At 41.0% G+C, this 16,974-nt stretch overlaps 1 protein-coding gene across 1 annotated transcript in view; it reads left to right on the plus strand.

Annotated features, from left to right (window-relative positions):
- The window catches only part of gpr158a (G protein-coupled receptor 158a), a 598,627-nt gene that overhangs the window by 560,022 nt on the left and 21,631 nt on the right, over positions 1-16,974 (plus strand). The window contains exon 9 of the mRNA XM_073054683.1: positions 14,620-14,725. Within this exon, the coding sequence (XP_072910784.1) occupies positions 14,620-14,725 (106 nt within the window). The remainder of the gene's footprint in view (positions 1-14,619; positions 14,726-16,974) is intronic.

Raw genomic sequence — 16,974 nt, forward strand, 5'->3', positions numbered from 1 at the left:
ATATACAGTATAGATATGGCCCAAATAGGGGTAGTCAACATGGATTTTGTTCATGGTAGGTTGTATCTAACCAATCTTACAGAGCTTTTCACTGGGGTGCCAGGAAAATTGATGAAACAAATGTGGTTTACATGGACTTTAGTAAGGCCTTTGACGAAATCCTGCATGGCAGGCTGATCCAGAAGGTTCAGGAGTTTGGCATTTAGGGTGAAGTGGTAAATAGGATTCAATATTGACTTATTGCGAGGAGCCAGAGTGTGGTAGTGGAGGTTTCCTGCCTGACTGGAGGTTTGTGTCTAATAGTGTGCAACAGGGATTGGTGTGGGTTTGATTGCAATGTTTAAGAGACATTTGGATAAGTACCTGGACAGGATGTTAACTCTCACCTTAGAACTATGCCTCTTGTATTGTATGCATCTTGTCTCACCTAGATAGCCAAAAACACACACCAATGTCTCCACTTCCTGAGGAGGCTGAAGCAAGTGAGGCTTCCCTACCTCCCCCATTCTAACCAGTTTTTACATGTGAACGAATGAGAGTGTCCTGACCAGCTGTATCACCATCTGATACAGGAATCACAAGGCATATGGCAGCAAGATCCTACAAAGGATTGCAATGACTGCTGAGAGGATCATTGGGGTTTTTCTTCCACCCATCCAAGATATTTATCAGGAGCTCTTAGTATTTTCATTGATCCCTCCCATCCGTCCAACGATATCTTTGTCCCACTACCATCTGGGAGGTACCATAGCATTAGGACAGGGACTGCCAAGATGGGAAACAACTTCTTCCCCCAGGCCATGAGACTACTGAGTTCCCTGCCACCACCCAGGTCTCATCACATAGGAAGCACCAATATACTCTTTAGGTTTTGACTTATGTTGTAAATGCACCTTATTATTTGTTAATTTATTGTGGTTAATATTACCTTTGTGTTTGTGTAAGGTACTGTTTGGTAGTATACATGTATATGGTTAAGTAACAATAAATTTGATCTTAACTTGTATTTGATGTTTGTAACCTGGAAAAAAAAACTCTATTTCCTCATAATTTTATATACTTCAGTCAGGTCGACTGCAGCTTCTGGCACTCCAGAAAAAAACATTCCAATTTTGTCCAACATCTTCTAATAGGTAATACTCTCTAATCCACACAACCGTGAAATGTTTCTGCACCTTCTCTAGAGCCTTTCCATAATGTGGCAACTGGAACTGCACACAATATTTCTTCTTTACCATTTCATCTATTTCTGCTGTCACTTTGAGGGGGCTATGAACTTGCATTTCAACATCCCTCTGTATATCTGCTCTCCTCAGCAAACTTTACTGGATCCATTCCAAATGAAGGTGGTTAATGAAGGAAGAGATGTGGACATTGTGTATGTGGATTCTAAGTCAGCATAAGACATTGGACCAGAACCAGGCCACTCAGCCCATCAGACTGGTCCAAGTCTGGCTGATTTAATCTACTTCTCAACCCTATTCTCCTGACTTCTCCTTGTAAACATTCACGTATTTACTAACCAAGAACCTATCAACCTCCACTTCAGATATACCCAATGACTTGGCAATGAACTTCACAGGTTCACCACCCTCTAGCTAATGCAATTCCTACTAATCTCTGTAGTAAAGGGACACCCTTCTATTCTGAGGCTGTGCTTTCTAGTCCTAGACTCCCCACCATAGGAAACACCCTCTCCATGTCCACTACATCTAGGCCTTTCAATATTCAATGTTTCAATGAGATCGTCCCTCCTTCCTCTAAACTCCAGATAGTACAGGTCCGGAGCCATCAAATGCTCATTGTACATTAACCCTTTCATTCCTAGAATTATTCTTGTGAACCTCATCTGAACCCTCTCCAATGCCTGCACATCCTTTCTGAGTTAAGAGCCCAAAGGTGCACTCCAGGTGCTGTCTCACCAATGCCTTATAAACCTCACATTACGTCATTGTATTTACATAGTCTAGTCCTCTCAAGATGAACGCTAACATTTATAAATTATCTCCCCATTTAGAAAATGGTCTATACCTTCATTCCTCTACCACAATGCAGGACCATACTCTTCCCTATACTATATTCCATCTGCCACTTCATTACCCATTCCTCTAATCCAGACTTCAGTCCTTCTGCAGACTTCCTGCTTCCTCAACACAGAAGTAGCCGCCTCTTCACCTACCTTCGTATCATCCACAAACTTGCCCACAAAGCCATCAATTAAATCATTCAAACTATTCACATATAATGTCACCAACAGCCAACCAGAAAAGGCTCCCTTTATTCCTAGGAAGAAGTACAGTCGACGTTTTGGGCCAAGACCCTTCGTTAGGACTAACTGAAATAAAAGATAGTAAGAGATGTGAAAGTGGGAGGGGGAAATCCAAAATGATAAGAGAAGACAAGAGGGGTAGTGATAAAGCTAAGAGCTGGAAAGTTGATTGGCAAAAGGGATACACAGCTGGAGAAGGGAAAGGGTCATGGGATGGAATCCACAGGGATTGCTCCCTACGGGACTCCCTTGTCCATTTGTCCCCCCATCCCTTCCCACCGATCTCCCTCCTGGCACTTATCCTTGTAAGCAGAACAAGGGCTATACCTGCCTTTACACTTCCTCCCTCACCACCATTCAGGGTCCCAGACAGACCTTCTAGGTGAGAAGACACTTCACCTGTGAGTCAGCTGGTGTGGTATACTGTGTCCGGTCCACTCGGTGCGGCCTTCTATATATTGGTGAGACCCGACGCAGACTGGGAGACCGTTTCATTGAACACCTACGCTCTGTCCGCCAGAGAAAGCAGGATCTCCCAGTGGCCACACATTTTAATTCCACGCCCATTCCTATTCTGATTTATCTATCCATGGCCTCCTCTACTGCCATGATGAAGCCACACTTAGGTTGGAGGAACAACACCTGACATTCCGTCTGGGTAGCCTCCAACCTGATGGCATGAACATTGACTTCTCTAACTTCTGTTAATGTCCCTCCTCCCCTTCTTACCCCATCCCTTATTTATTTATTAATTGATTACTCCCCTTTTTTTCTCTCTCCTCTTTTTTCTCTCTCTGCCCCTCTCACAATCACTCTCTTAAAAGACCCTATTGTATCTGCCTCCACCACCGTCACTGATAGCCCATTCCACACACTCACCACTCTCTGTGTAAAAAACTTAGCACTGATATCTCCTCTGTACCTAAAGTTGTCCCTCAGTTTCCTAATAAAGGCAAATATTCATCTATATCCTCATAAAACATTTCTGTATTCTCCTCACAATGCCGTTCCTAACTTCATATCTTCAACAGGACCATGTATTTTATAATCCTTGCAACATTCCATGTACCACAATCTAACACCAAAATATCCTGCATAGTCCTACTCTATTTCTGTCTTTTAACCAATCTTCAGTTTGCACCTGCAGATAATCCCAATATTGTGAACTCTAATTCTGTTAAATTATCTCATCAGTCAGGCCTTTCTTGAGTGTAATTATTAGTAGCACAATCCCTCCTGTCGAGTAAGATGTTCTTTCAGGGGTTGTCTATTGGTGGCTTCTCAGGTGGCTCTAGAGGCCATTCTGGGATCCTCGTATTCTGGTCCAGTGTGGACACAAGTAAATGGTAGCTGGGTTTAGTTGTTTATTCTCTCCTTTCACAGCTACTACTTGTTCTCTGCAGCACAGTGGAGGCCAGTCTCCATAGCACAGCTCCCTCTTGCACAGATTTCTCCAGGTGCATCCATTGAGTGTAATGTCTACCCAGGTCTTACATGTAATCTTGAATTTCCTCAGGATGAGTTTGATGTTATCTTTGAAGTGTTCCCATTGCCCACCAGGGCCTCGCTGACCTTCCTTCAACTGGGTGTAAAGGACCTGTTTGAGAAGATGTGAGTTAGGTGTCTGAATGAAGTGACCTATCCATCAGAGTTGGTGTTGTTTTTAGAGTGGTGGAAATGCTGTTCCTGTTGGTCTCCTCCAGGATGCTGGTGTTAGTACATCTGTCCTTTCAAATGATCCTCAAAATCTTTTGTAAGATTTTGGTGGTTTTATTACAGGGTTTTCAGGTGTAAACTGTAGGTGTCCATGATTGGATGGATGATTGCTCTATAGACCAGAAGTTCTGTTTGGACCTGTAGGCTGTGGTCTTCAAAGATTCTTTTCCTTAATTTTGCATAAGCTTCACTAGCACTACTCAGGCAGAGGTTGATCTCTGAATTGATGACTGCTTTTGATGAGAGATTTCTAAGTAATCGTCATTTTCAAGGCCAATATCATCAACTGTTATGGAGAGCTGGACAAATGGCTGGTTGGGTGAAGGCTGTTATTTGACCTGTGTCTTTTTTTATATTCAAAACAAGGTCCAGGGCTCCATACGCCTTGTCAAAGGCATTCAGGATAAATTGGAGCTCTTCCTTAGAGAGAGCTGTGATAGCATTGCCATCCATATACTGAAGCTCTATGATAGTGGTAGTGGTGCTGACCTTGTTCTTGGCCTTGAACTGGTTGAGTTTGAAAAGCCTGTTGTTCATTCCATACACTTGGAATTCCCTGTGGCAGGTCTTGGCCAATGAGTTGAAGGATAGCAGCAAAAAAAAAGGGCAAATAGAGTATACACAATGATACAGGTCTGTTTAACCAACACACACAAAATGCTGGTGGAATGCAGCAGGCCAGGCAGCATCTATAAGAAGAGGTACTGTCAACGTCTTGGCCTGAAACGTCGACAGTGCTTCTTCCTATACATGCTGCCTGGCCTGCTGCGTTCCACCAGCATTTTGCGTGTGTTGCTTGAATTTCCAGCATCTGCAGATTTTCTCAGGTCGGTTTAACTCCTGTTTTGACTGTGAAGGTTCTGATTCAACACCACTACTGCTGAGTATTATGGCCATCGTGCAATAACCGCAGAATTCATAAGTACTTGTCAGCACAGCCATGTTTTCAATACATACTAGAGAACTTGGCGGTCTACTGTATAAATGCTTTTGTCAAATCTATGAAAGCCTTTGTTCCTGTGATTGGCTTGCTCTGAAGATCATGTCTGTGATATCTCTAGATGGGCAAAAACCACACTGTGATTCAAGGTGCACTACTTCAGACAGTGTGGAAGGAGTCGGTTGACAAGGATATGTACTAGCACTTTGCTTGTTGCTGACAGGTCGGAGATGCTTCTCTAACTGCCACAGTCTGCCTTGTCTCCCTTCTTGAACATGGTCACTGTTAGTGCATCTATGAGTTCTGAGGTCTGTCGTTCCCTTTCCCAGACCTTAGGAGCAAGGCATGTATCTGATGCAGGAGTGCTGGTCTCTGCTGAGATCCCATCAGAACAAATGGCATTGTTGCTTTCAGACTTCTAACGGCCATCATGGACCTCTTTTCTACTGAGAGGATCTCCCATGTCCTCTCTCACAGGTTGTTATAGCAACTTGGAATTTATCGCTATCAAGACACTGGAAAAGAGGATTGATTTCCATCAACACACCTATCTGCCTTCCCTTGAAAGTTAATGTTCAGGCTGGGAACTACCTTTACTAATGCATTGAAGTGGAACAAGCACATTACACTCATCACTGGGAAAGCCCAGCAGGGATTGTTCTTCCTACACCAGCATAAGGAGCTTAACATCTCAGGGCATATCCTGATGAATTTTTATTCAGCCATCATTGAGAGTGTTATAACCACCATGGCTTCCTGCTGCCTCCCTTTCCAAGTCCGGGTGGCAACGAATGGTCCATTCAGCACAGAAGATCATTAGCTATCAGGTACCGACATTAGAAGACCTGTTCATCACCAGAGCAAAGAAATGAGCTGAAAAAAATTATTGCTGACTCCACCCAGCCTACAGTCATCTATTCACAAAATTGCCATTATGGAGCCTCTACAAGTCCATCAGCACCAGGAGTATATATCAACTTCAAAGCTTCTTTCCTGTAGCTATCCAGATTGTCATCAAAATTCACTCAGGTGTAATACCCTGACTGTCATCAATTAAATGGTCTTTCCTGTTCCCCTTGTCCTCTTGATAATGATTTAATCTGTCATATGTTTACATTTATTTAAGTTTGATTATTGAAATTTGCACATGTGACTGTTCTGCTATTCGTTGATTGCTCATGGCTGTTTGCACTATTGTCTTGCAAGTTGTTAGTTGCTATGATGTTGTCTGTTATGGTATTATCCTCTGCTTTATGCTTGGCACCAAACCACAATCAATTCTGGTATGTTTCACATATTGGCAATAAAGTGACTCTAATTCTGATGTTACCTATTACCGCTTCCTTAATGATAGATTCTAGCATTTTTTCTGTTACTGGTATCAGGATAACTCGTCCTCTCTCCTTCATTTCTTTAGTATTTGAGTTACACTTGTTTCCTTCCATTCTGCTGGAACCAATTTATAACCTATGGAATTTTGGAAGATGACAATCAGCACATCTGACCTCTCCATAGTCACCTCCTTCTAAACCCAGGGATGCAGATGATCAGGTCCTGATGATTTATTAGCTTTCTGTTCTATTAATTTCTCCAGGGTTATCTTATTATTGTTGTTAATTTCTTTGATCTCTCTATTTACTCAAGACCTGCACCCCTCCACTATTTCTGAAGGGTTTTGCATGAAGAGAAGCATAACATTTTAAATTAATGTCTCTGCTATTTACTTCTTGTCTTGTTTTGTAAGGACCAGCATTAACTGGAACTGTTAAGTTCCTTTTTAATTTTTACTGAACTATGGAAGTTCCTACAATCTGTTTTTTATGTTTATTGTTGCCTTACTGTAATATTTTACTTCCCCTTTCCTTGTCAATAGCTTTCTGTTGAGTTTTGAAATTTTACCTCGTCAGGTTTACTGTATTTTTTGGTATTTCCTTGGATATGATTCCACCTTTAACTTCTGCACCTTTGTATTTTTTAATTGAAAATTATATGACTAGTAAGATATGTTTTAGTCCCTCAAAAGTTAACAAGTCATCATATTTTTCTGTGGATTCCTGATCAATTATTGCTAACTCACATCTTGTGCATTTATAGTTTGCTTTTCTAGATTAAATGCTCTGTTTTCAGACTAAGTATTTTATATATGAAATTGTGATCACTGTTCCCAAAAAATGACTTATCCAGCAAATCCTCAATTAATACTTCTTCAATGCACAATGCTAGATTTGAAAAATTCTTGTCCCTCAATGAATTTGAGGTGATGAACTTCAAACCATCACCAGACATTCTTCCCTGGGCTAAGTCTGACTGTAGCCAATGGATCACTTGCTACTGATTCTGATGGACTCAAGTTTTACTTTGGCTGCTGGATATCTTACTAGCTATGTTGCTGGCTGATAACAAGGACAGTCAGTCTCATCTTACCCCTTGTGTTCATGATTTTTGTCTATGTTGGACAGGGCTTGTGATGATTTTTTAGAACTGGGTGTTCTTGGCAGATCACAAACCAAACAAATCATAGATGAGAAAATCTAGCTGACCATCGTCACATTGCTGATACGGCATAGACTAATGAGGAAATAACTGGCTCAGGTGGATCTATTATACATTTTGTGATCAAGATGCACCTGGACAATTTCTTAAATTAATTCTTTACATTACAGGTAAAGATTAGAGATTAAAATTAGCTTTATTTTTAATACGTGCATTGAAACGTGCAGTGAAATGCATCATTTGTAAATCAGGAAAGGAAGAATGGTAAAAAAGTGAAGATAGCATGCAGTCAGATTGTCAGGAAGGGCAGGCAGATGATGGGTCTCAGTTGCAGCCAACAGGCTGAGTATCAAATCATTAGGGATGCAGAGTCAGAAAGGATAGCAAATACGGTGCTCAAGGTGTTGTATCTAAATGCTTGTAGTATAAGGAATAAGGTGGATTATCTTGTTGCAATATTACAGATTGCCAGGTATGATGTTGTGGCCATCACTGAATCATGGCTGAGGGATGGTTGTAGCTGGGAGCTGAATGTCCAAGGTTACACGTTATATCAGAGATATAGGAAGGTAGGCAGAGGGGGTGGTGTGGTTCTACTGGTAAAGAATGCCATCAAATCAGTGGAAAGATGTGATATAGGATTGGAAGATGTTGAATCCTTGTGGGTTGAGTTAAGAAACTGCAAGGGTAAAAGGACATTGTTGGCAGTCATATACAGTCCTCCCATAAGTGGCTGGGAGGTGGACCAGAGTTTACAACAGAAAATAGAAAAGGTGAGTCAAAAGGGCAATGTTATGGTGGTCATGGGAGATTTTAGCATGCAGGTCGATTGGGAAAATCAGGTTGGTAATGGATCTCAAGAGAGTGAGTTTGTTGAATGCCTAAGAGATAGCTTTTTAGAGCAGTTTGTCATTGAGCCTATTAGGGGATCAGCGATACTGGATTAGGTGTTATGTAATGAACTAGAGGTGAGTAGGGAGCTTAAGGTAAAAGAACCTTTAGGAACCAATGATCACAATATGATTGTGTTCAACTTGAAATTTGATAGGGAGAAAGTAAAGGCTGAAGTAGCAGCATTTCAGTGGAGTAAGGGAAATTAAAGTTGTACGAGAGAGGAGTTGGCCAAGGTAAATTGGAAGGAGCTGCTGGCAGGGATGTCAGCAGAGCTGAAATGGTGTGCGTTTCTGGGAAAAGTGAGGAAGGTGCAGGACATTTTCTTCCAAAAATGAAGAAAAACTCAAATGGTAAAATAGTACAGCCGTGGCTAACAAGGGAAATCAGAGCTATTGTAAAAGCAAAAATTAGTGGGAAGATAGAGAATTGGGAAGTTTTTAAGAACCTACAGAGAGCAACTAAAGAAAGGAAGATGAAATATGAAAGCAAACTAGCAAATAACATCAAAGTGGATAGTAAAATTTTTTCAAGTATGTTAAAAATAAAAGAGAAATGAGAGTGGATATAGGTCCGCTAGAAAATGAGGCAGGAGAAATGATAATGGGGGACAAGGAGATGGCTGGTGAAAGGAAATTATAAACCAGTTAGCCTGACCTCAGTGGCTGGAAAGATGTTAGAGACAATTGTTAAGAATGAGCTGATGGAGTACTTGGTGACACAGGACAAGATAGTACAAAGTCAGCATGGTTTCCTTAAGGGAAAATCCTGCCTGGCGAACCTGTTGGAATTCTTTGAGGAGATTACAAGGAGCATAGATAAAGGGGATACAGTGGATGTTGTATATATGGTCTTTCAGAAGACCTTTGACAAAATGCCACACAAGAGGCTGCTTACCAAGTTAAGAGCCCATAGTATTACAGACAAATTACTAACATGGTTAGAGCATTGGCTGATGGATAGGAGACAGTGATTGGGAATAAAAGGATCCTTTTCTGGTTGGCTACCAGTGACTAGTGGTGTTCCGCAGCGGTCAGTGTTGGGACCACATATATAAATGATTTGGTTGATGGAGTAGATGGCTTTGTTGCCAAGTTTGCAGATGATACGAAGATTGGTGGAGAGGCAGGTAGTGTTGAGGAAACAGGTAGGATACAGAAGGACTTAGGAAGGAATAGGAAAATGGGCAAGAAAGTGGTGAATGAAATACAAAGTTGGGAAATACATGGTCATGCACTTTGGTAGAAGAAACAAATGTGCGACTGTTTTCAAAATGGGGAGAAAATCCAGGAATCTGAGATCCCTGGGAGGCACTTGAGAGTACTTGTGCAGAACACCCTGAATGTTAACTTGCAGGTTGAGTTGATGGTGAGGAAGGCAAATGCCATGTTAACATTCAGTTCAAGAAGTCTAGAATACAAGAGCAAGGGTGTGATGCTGAGGCTTTATAAAGCACTAGTGAGGCCTCACCTTGAGTATTGTGAACTACAGATGCCCTAATTCTGCTCCTATGTCTTATGGTCTAAATTATATCAGTGAGGATTGTGCTGGGCAAGTGTCGCCATACTTCTGGTGTCAACATAGCATGTCCATAACTCACTAACATTAACCGTACGCCTTTTGGAATGTGGGAGGAAAACAGAGCACATGGAGGAACTCCACACAGACATGATAATATGCAAAGTCCTTGCAGGTAGGAGTGGGAATCAAACCTAAATGCATGATTGCCAGTGGAGTAAAGGGATGCACTAACCATTACACTACTGTGCCAACCCCAAGCTGGAGCAGTCAGGTAGAACAACAATGCCAGAGGCATGGCTGGTTCTGGAGAACAGCTTCAGCTTGCCAGCCTGGATGATGTAGAAGGCCATACCCTTTGCTCTGTTCAGTGCATTCAGCCATTTGCAACACAGGAATGAAATCACAATGGATGAGGGCTGTCCACTGTGATGATGGAGTCCTAAGGAAGAGGTTAACGTGGATCATCCACCTGGCCACGTTCTTTGTGACAACGAGGTTTGTTCTATCACTGTTGAGGATTGGGGTGTCTGCGGGTGTCTCCCTCCAGCCAGTGGCACGGGGAACATTTTACTGGTAGAGGGAAGAATGAATTCAATTAAATACCAGCAAATTCTGGAAGCAAACTTCACACCGTCTGTAAAAAAGCTGACGATGAAAAGAGGATGGCTTCTACAACAGGATAATGATCCTAAATACACCTCAAAATCCACAATGGACTACCTCAAGAGGCACAAGCTGAAGGTTTTGCCATAGCCCTCACAGTCCCCCGACCTAAATATCATCGAAAATCTGTGGATAGACCTCAAAAGAGCAGTGCATGCAAGACGGCCCAAGAATCTCAGAACTAGAAACCTTTTGCAAGGAAGAATGGGCGAAAGTCCCCGAAACAAGAATTGAAAGACTCTTAGATAACTACAGAAAGTGTTTACAAGCTGTGATACTTGCCAAAGGGTGTGTTACTAAGTACTGACCATGCAGGGTGCCCAAACTTTTGCTTCGGGCCCTTTTCCTTTCTTGTTATTTTGAAACTGTAAAAGATGGAAATAAAAAAGTAATCTTGCTTAAAATATTAAAGAAATGTGTCATCTTTAACTTTATGCCTTTTGGAAATCAGGTCATCTTTTACTTGCTTAGCTATTCACAGTAACAGAAATTTTGACCAGGGGTGCCCAAACTTTTGCATGCAACTGTAAGTTGCTTGTGATAAGCAGGATTCTTAAACAACAAATCATCTTAATAATGAATGTAATTTATTGGAATATTTAATTTGTAAACATCATTGGGATACTGTGATATATGGGGTTATCAATTACATTAATGATCTTGGTTGCTTTAATCTCAAACTGTACAGGCTGTTTTCAGCCAATGTGCTCTGCGGTGTTGTTGTCATTTTTTAGTTCATTAAATGCAGACATTCAAAATAATATAATTTGCTGCCTCCAATATCCCTTCCTCTCAGCTGTGCAAATGCCATCTGCCAGCTTCCTGGAGATGAGCTGAAGTGGAACGGGCACCAAATTATGCCTTTAGCCATGACTGAGTTCAGTTGAGAACAAGACACTTCCAGGAACACATCAAAATGGGAAAAGAAATGGAGTGTCTGTCAAGTGTTTAAGTGGAAAGCTGAGGATGATTAAATGGCAGAAGTGATACAGTCATCCAACAGTAAGAGAATTAATGAGAAAAGTGGAAGAAATGAGTAGGATTTATGAGACAAACGGTGTGAGCAGCTGAAATGCAAGTTTCCTTGTAGATAAGGTAGCAAGGGAAGCAGGCCAGTGCCATACTGGGTAGTCTGGAAAGCAAGCATCAAGACAACAGAATAGACCCTGTGAATGAGGCAGGGTTGCTGTTATGAATAGGATCCACGCAGTAGCCATATTATTTTCTGGAGAAGAAACCAGTCTGCTGGAGGAGCTCAGCAGGTTATGCAGCATGTGTGATGGGAAAGAATTGTTGACATTTCACATTGATGTATGGATTTTGACCCAAAACATTGGCTTGTTTTTCTGTCCGTAGAGAAATCATTTCCAAGCAGCCTATTGGATCTGATTATTCATGTTGCCTCTCTAAATGGCAGTAGAATCATATTTAAATTGTAGAATCAAGTTTTCATATTTGTGGGTCAAGTACAAGTTATATTTGGGTGAATAATTATCCACTTCAGGTCCTGTAGGTGGTGACAGTAACAGGATCAGAGAAATGCCAGGTAAGCCATTTTCAGATTGCTAATTGCACATCAATCAAGTTAAATTAAAGTTCATCTACCTGGATCAAATGTAATCACTATTTTACAGTAACTGATGGAATATTGTTACATTCCTCCTGCTTCATCAGTATCTTTCAGAATCCCGTCATGCTTATTCCCTTTCATTGTCCCCTTTACCACTTAATTCCTTTATTCCCACCTTCCTCACCTGCAAATCTGCTGGGGTTGTCCATTGTGTCCGGTCCTCCCGATGCAGCCTCCTCTACATTGCTGAGACCCGTCAGAAATTAGGGAATGACTTCATCGAGCACCTCCACTCCATCCATCAAAATGGAACTTCCTGGTTGCCAAGCATTTTAATTTTGATTCCCATTCCTGTTCCAAGATATCGGTCCATGGCCATCTCTTGTACCATGGTGAGGCCACCTTCAGGCAGGCTCCAACCTGATGGCATGAATATCCATTTCTCCTCGTAAAAAGAGGTTTCCACCCCACTCACCTCTTCTTCTATTCCTCACTCTGGCTCCTTACCTCTTCTCACCTGCCTATCCCCTCCCCCAGGTCCCCTCCTCCTTCCCTTTCTCCTATGGTCCACTCTCCTCTCCTATCAGATTCCTTCCTCTCCAGCTCTTTACCTCTCCCACATGGTTTCACCTATCACCTTCCAGCCTTCCTTTTTGCACTCCCCTCCCACCCTCCATTTTATTCTGGCACCCTCTTCTTTTCCAGTCCCGGAGAAGAGTCTCTGCCTGTTTATTCACTTCAATAGTTGCTGCTGACCTGCTGAGTTCTTCCAGCATTCTGTGTGTGTTCATTCTCAACTTCTTATTTAACCAATTTTATTACATTCCTTTTAATTTTCTGCTTAATTTCTTCATGTTTCAGCAAATCATCACAGCATGCTTTCCTCTCACTCACATTCCTTTAAGACAGACACCAGGAAGTTGCTTGGTATTCAGATTAACTCTAATGGCAAAAAGGTTTGCGTTCTGTGGGTGCTGACTACAGGGGATTCTGGGACAGCAGAAACACACATGAAGAATTGTTCCACCTGCTACGTGGATACCGTTCAAAATAAGGCTGACACATCCAGTGGAAGGAATTGTCAGCCATATTCTGAAATTCCTTGCAGACTTACTGCAGTACTGACCCATGGAGATGGCACTGCGGAAGGACATACCCCCAGTAAAGCTCCTAAAAAAGAAGCAAACTCCATGTGGCTCTTCAATGCCCCATTTTACTCAAATTTACATTTCAGTTTATTTTAATTGTGGCCTCAATTGCTCAGATAGAATAAAGCTTCTCAATCAACTAAGATGTGTTCAGATTTTCTGAATTTTTTTTTTCAGAAATGCTAGTCCACAATCTTTTAAATTTGGCCTGGATGGAACTTTCTATTCCTACTTCAAACTTCCGATGCTTCTTACCTTAATGCAGTGTAACTAAATCAGCAGTCTAGAGACCACCCTCTAATTGATACAATTCTGGGGTAATTGGATGCATATTGCCTACTTTTTGATAACAGTTCATTGGCATGACTCATTATTTTGTCATTTGATTCCAAAAATTTGAATACAGTGTATCCAAATTAATAAATGCTCTCAACATAGAAGCTGAATTTGACAAAAGAAGAGTCAAGGAGTTGTAAGTCAAGGGTAACATTACAGATAACAGTTGCATTGGGTTAACAAGCCACTATCTGGACATTGGACAAAAGGACCAATTATTGTGACCATGTGGTCATACTGCACTTCCTTTTCTTTCTTTCAGCCTTCCTGGTCATTGATCATATAATCCCCACACGCTGTTTTTCTTCAGAAGTTTTACCTATCAAAGGCAATGGTTTTCATTCTCCTGTCTGTATCTATTAGCTCAGCAGCCTGTTAAAGATCTATTCTGTTCTCTTTTCTTTCTCATGTACGTTTTGCCTTTCTAATAAAATCTAAAGCCAAGAAATCCATTTGCACAGGGCACTCAGTCTAACTCAGCAGAAACCAGCTGGTGGGGCTGATTTTCAACCTCACTATTTAGTTAGCATTCTGTGAAAGTGGATTGATTGTCCACATGGATTCTACCGCTTCCTCCTACTCCCCTCACCAAGCTTTCATCTATATATGTCACTGGAGATTGTTGATGGGTGCAATCATGCAGAGTTTCAGTCCTCCCACGGTGGCAGTCGGTTAGAGTTGCTTTAATGCTGAGCTAGTCACAGAAACTTGATCCCAAGTAAGATCAGCACATGGCAATGAAGCAAAGGCACTTTTATAGATTGTATGAGGAGAATAAGATGATGCCGGCTAATTTAATAACACTGCAGAGCTGTGCTATATGTTGATATCCTTTCCCTGTTAAATAGAAAATGTACAGTGAATTTTCCATTAGCCTGGGGTCAGAAGCTGAAACAGAAGACCATATCTGAAATGTTGCTATGCAATTAAGTGTGATTTTAATTAGAACCTAAGCAATGCAGTCCTTTACTTCTATAAATGATGTTGTTTATCTCTGAAACACCTTTTAGTCTGAATTGATAGCTTTAAATCTGGAAAGCTTTTAACTTCATGATATGATTTTTCTTTGCAGGTTTACACTGGCGTCGAGTCTTCACAGTGACTGGATGCTCATGCTTTTCTTCGTTCATACTCACCTGACCATGACTGTCACTCTGGGCTTGCTTCTGATCCCCAAGGTATTTCTGTTATCCCTTCATTTCTTTGATGCTTATTTTAGCCAAACGTTTGGAGACAATCAACATAAATTTTACAATTTTTCTATTGTAAAAAGAGGGAAGTAGTGTGTATTAGCTGTCATTACTCTTTGAAATTGGCAGTGCTTGAGGATGCACAGATGCAGATATCCAGAAACGATTATTGGTAATACCCTGCGTTTCCACGAGGGTTGTCATTTTGCAATGTTTCCCTGTTTAGTTTGAAGTTATCAGTAATATGACTTGAAAAAGAGATAGTCACAAAACTGTCCTCACTGTAAGATGTACAATTGAAACTTTAATAATGCTCTTGCGTATATTTATTGCCTGACAACCTCTTTGGCCGTACCAATGTGTGTTGACTTTGAAATAATAATATTATAGTTTTCAAGATGCTTATTTTTTATTTCTATCTGAATTGCAACTCTAATGTTCTAAATTTTGTTCAAAGTCCTCTAAAATTAAAAAAAAAATCAATGTGAAAAAGAATTGATTTTTTTCACTTTCTGGTTTGCTGTTCTAAGAACGGTTTAGTATGATCACCTGCTTGATGACATCACACTTTCCAGATGGCAGCAATTCACTGAATTGACAAAACTGATGACTGGAAAGAGGAAATTATTTTCAGAGTTCAGTAGCTCTTCGTGGGCACTACTGTTTAGCTTCACGTAGTAAGGCTAGATTATTAGGAAATTAAATTATTAGAAAGAGGTGACTTAGGACTGGGAGTTATTGAATTATTGTGGGTAGAGCTAAGGAACTGCAAGAGTAGAAAGACCCTGATGGGAGTAGAATACAGACTCCCAAACAGTGGTAAGGATGTGGCCTACAAATTACAACAGGAGATCAAAAGTGCATGACATAAGGGCAAAGTCATTGGTAACTTCAACATTCAGGTAGATTGGGAAAATCAGGTTTGTGCTGGATTACAGGAGGGGGAATTTCTAGAGTGCCTATAAGATGCCTTTTTAGAGCATCTCCTGGTTGAGCCCACTAGAGGATCAGCTATTCTGGATCAGGTGTTGTGCAATGGACCAGAATTGATTAGAGAGCTTAAAGTAAAAGAGCCCTTGGAAGAAAATGATCATAATATGATTGAACTCACCCTGAAATTTGAGAAGGAGAAGCTAAAGTCAGATGTGCCAGAATTTGGAATAAAGGGAATTACAGAGGCAGGAGAGAAGAGTCGGCCAGAATGGATTGAAAAAGAACACTGGGCAAGGATAACAGAAGAGCAGCAATAACTGGAATTTCTGGAAGATTTTCCGAAAGTGAGAATGTATATTGGACTGCAGGAAAACAATGTTAGAGAGTTAGTAATGGGGGACAATGAAATAGTGGATGAATTGAATAAGTATTTTGCATCAGTCTTCACTGTGGAAGGCACTAGCAGTATGGTGGATGTTCCAGTTGTCAGGTCATAAACTGTGTGAAGTTACCACGACTAGAGAGGAAGTTCTGGGGAAACTGAATGGAATGAAGGTAGATAAGTCACCTGGACCAGATGGAACTCCAGAGTTCTGAAAAAAGTGGCTGAAGAGATCGTGAGGCATTAGAAATGATCTTTCAGGAAAATTGCAATTGTCACTCCACTCTTCAAGAAGGAAGAGTGGCAGAAGGAAGGTAATTATAGGCCAGTTAGCCTGACCTCTGTAGTTGGGAAGAGGTATTATGGTTAGTAAAGCAGTGGGGATTGAACTTTGCAACTTTACAGTTCATCTCGAATTTTATAAAACAACCTTTGTTCTGATTGCTTGCTGCCATGGTTAAACCCAATTCAGTGACCATAACATTATGTTGTTGTTAAATGGAAATGCAAAAATAGTTTAATGTTACTGATTTCATCATTGCTCATGCAGATAAATTCCAAAAAGACCACAGCATAAAATTTGAATATTACTGATAACTCAAGCCATTCCAGATTCTGGATTTTTACTGCTCTTCCTTGTGTAGTTAATGTGGAAAACACCACAAAGCTTGTCCCATGGATTTTGGGTTTCAATTGGCAGTGCGGTATACCAGAAAGATTATCAACTTCCATTGGCAAGCAATGGAGTGGAGTGGTCCATTCACGCCAGAGCCATGACAGAAGAGATGTACCAGTGAAATCTGTGATACAGCTTGGCATTTCCTTGAGGAAATTACTCCCATAGGATCTTAGATCGACACAGGTTTACCGATGACTATCAGTCCACTGTAGCATGCCATTTAAAAACTTATAGTTGATTCCA

This window comes from Hemitrygon akajei, chromosome 8 (genome assembly GCF_048418815.1).
Source record: "Hemitrygon akajei chromosome 8, sHemAka1.3, whole genome shotgun sequence".
In the NCBI taxonomy this organism is placed as follows: Eukaryota; Metazoa; Chordata; class Chondrichthyes; order Myliobatiformes; family Dasyatidae; genus Hemitrygon; species Hemitrygon akajei.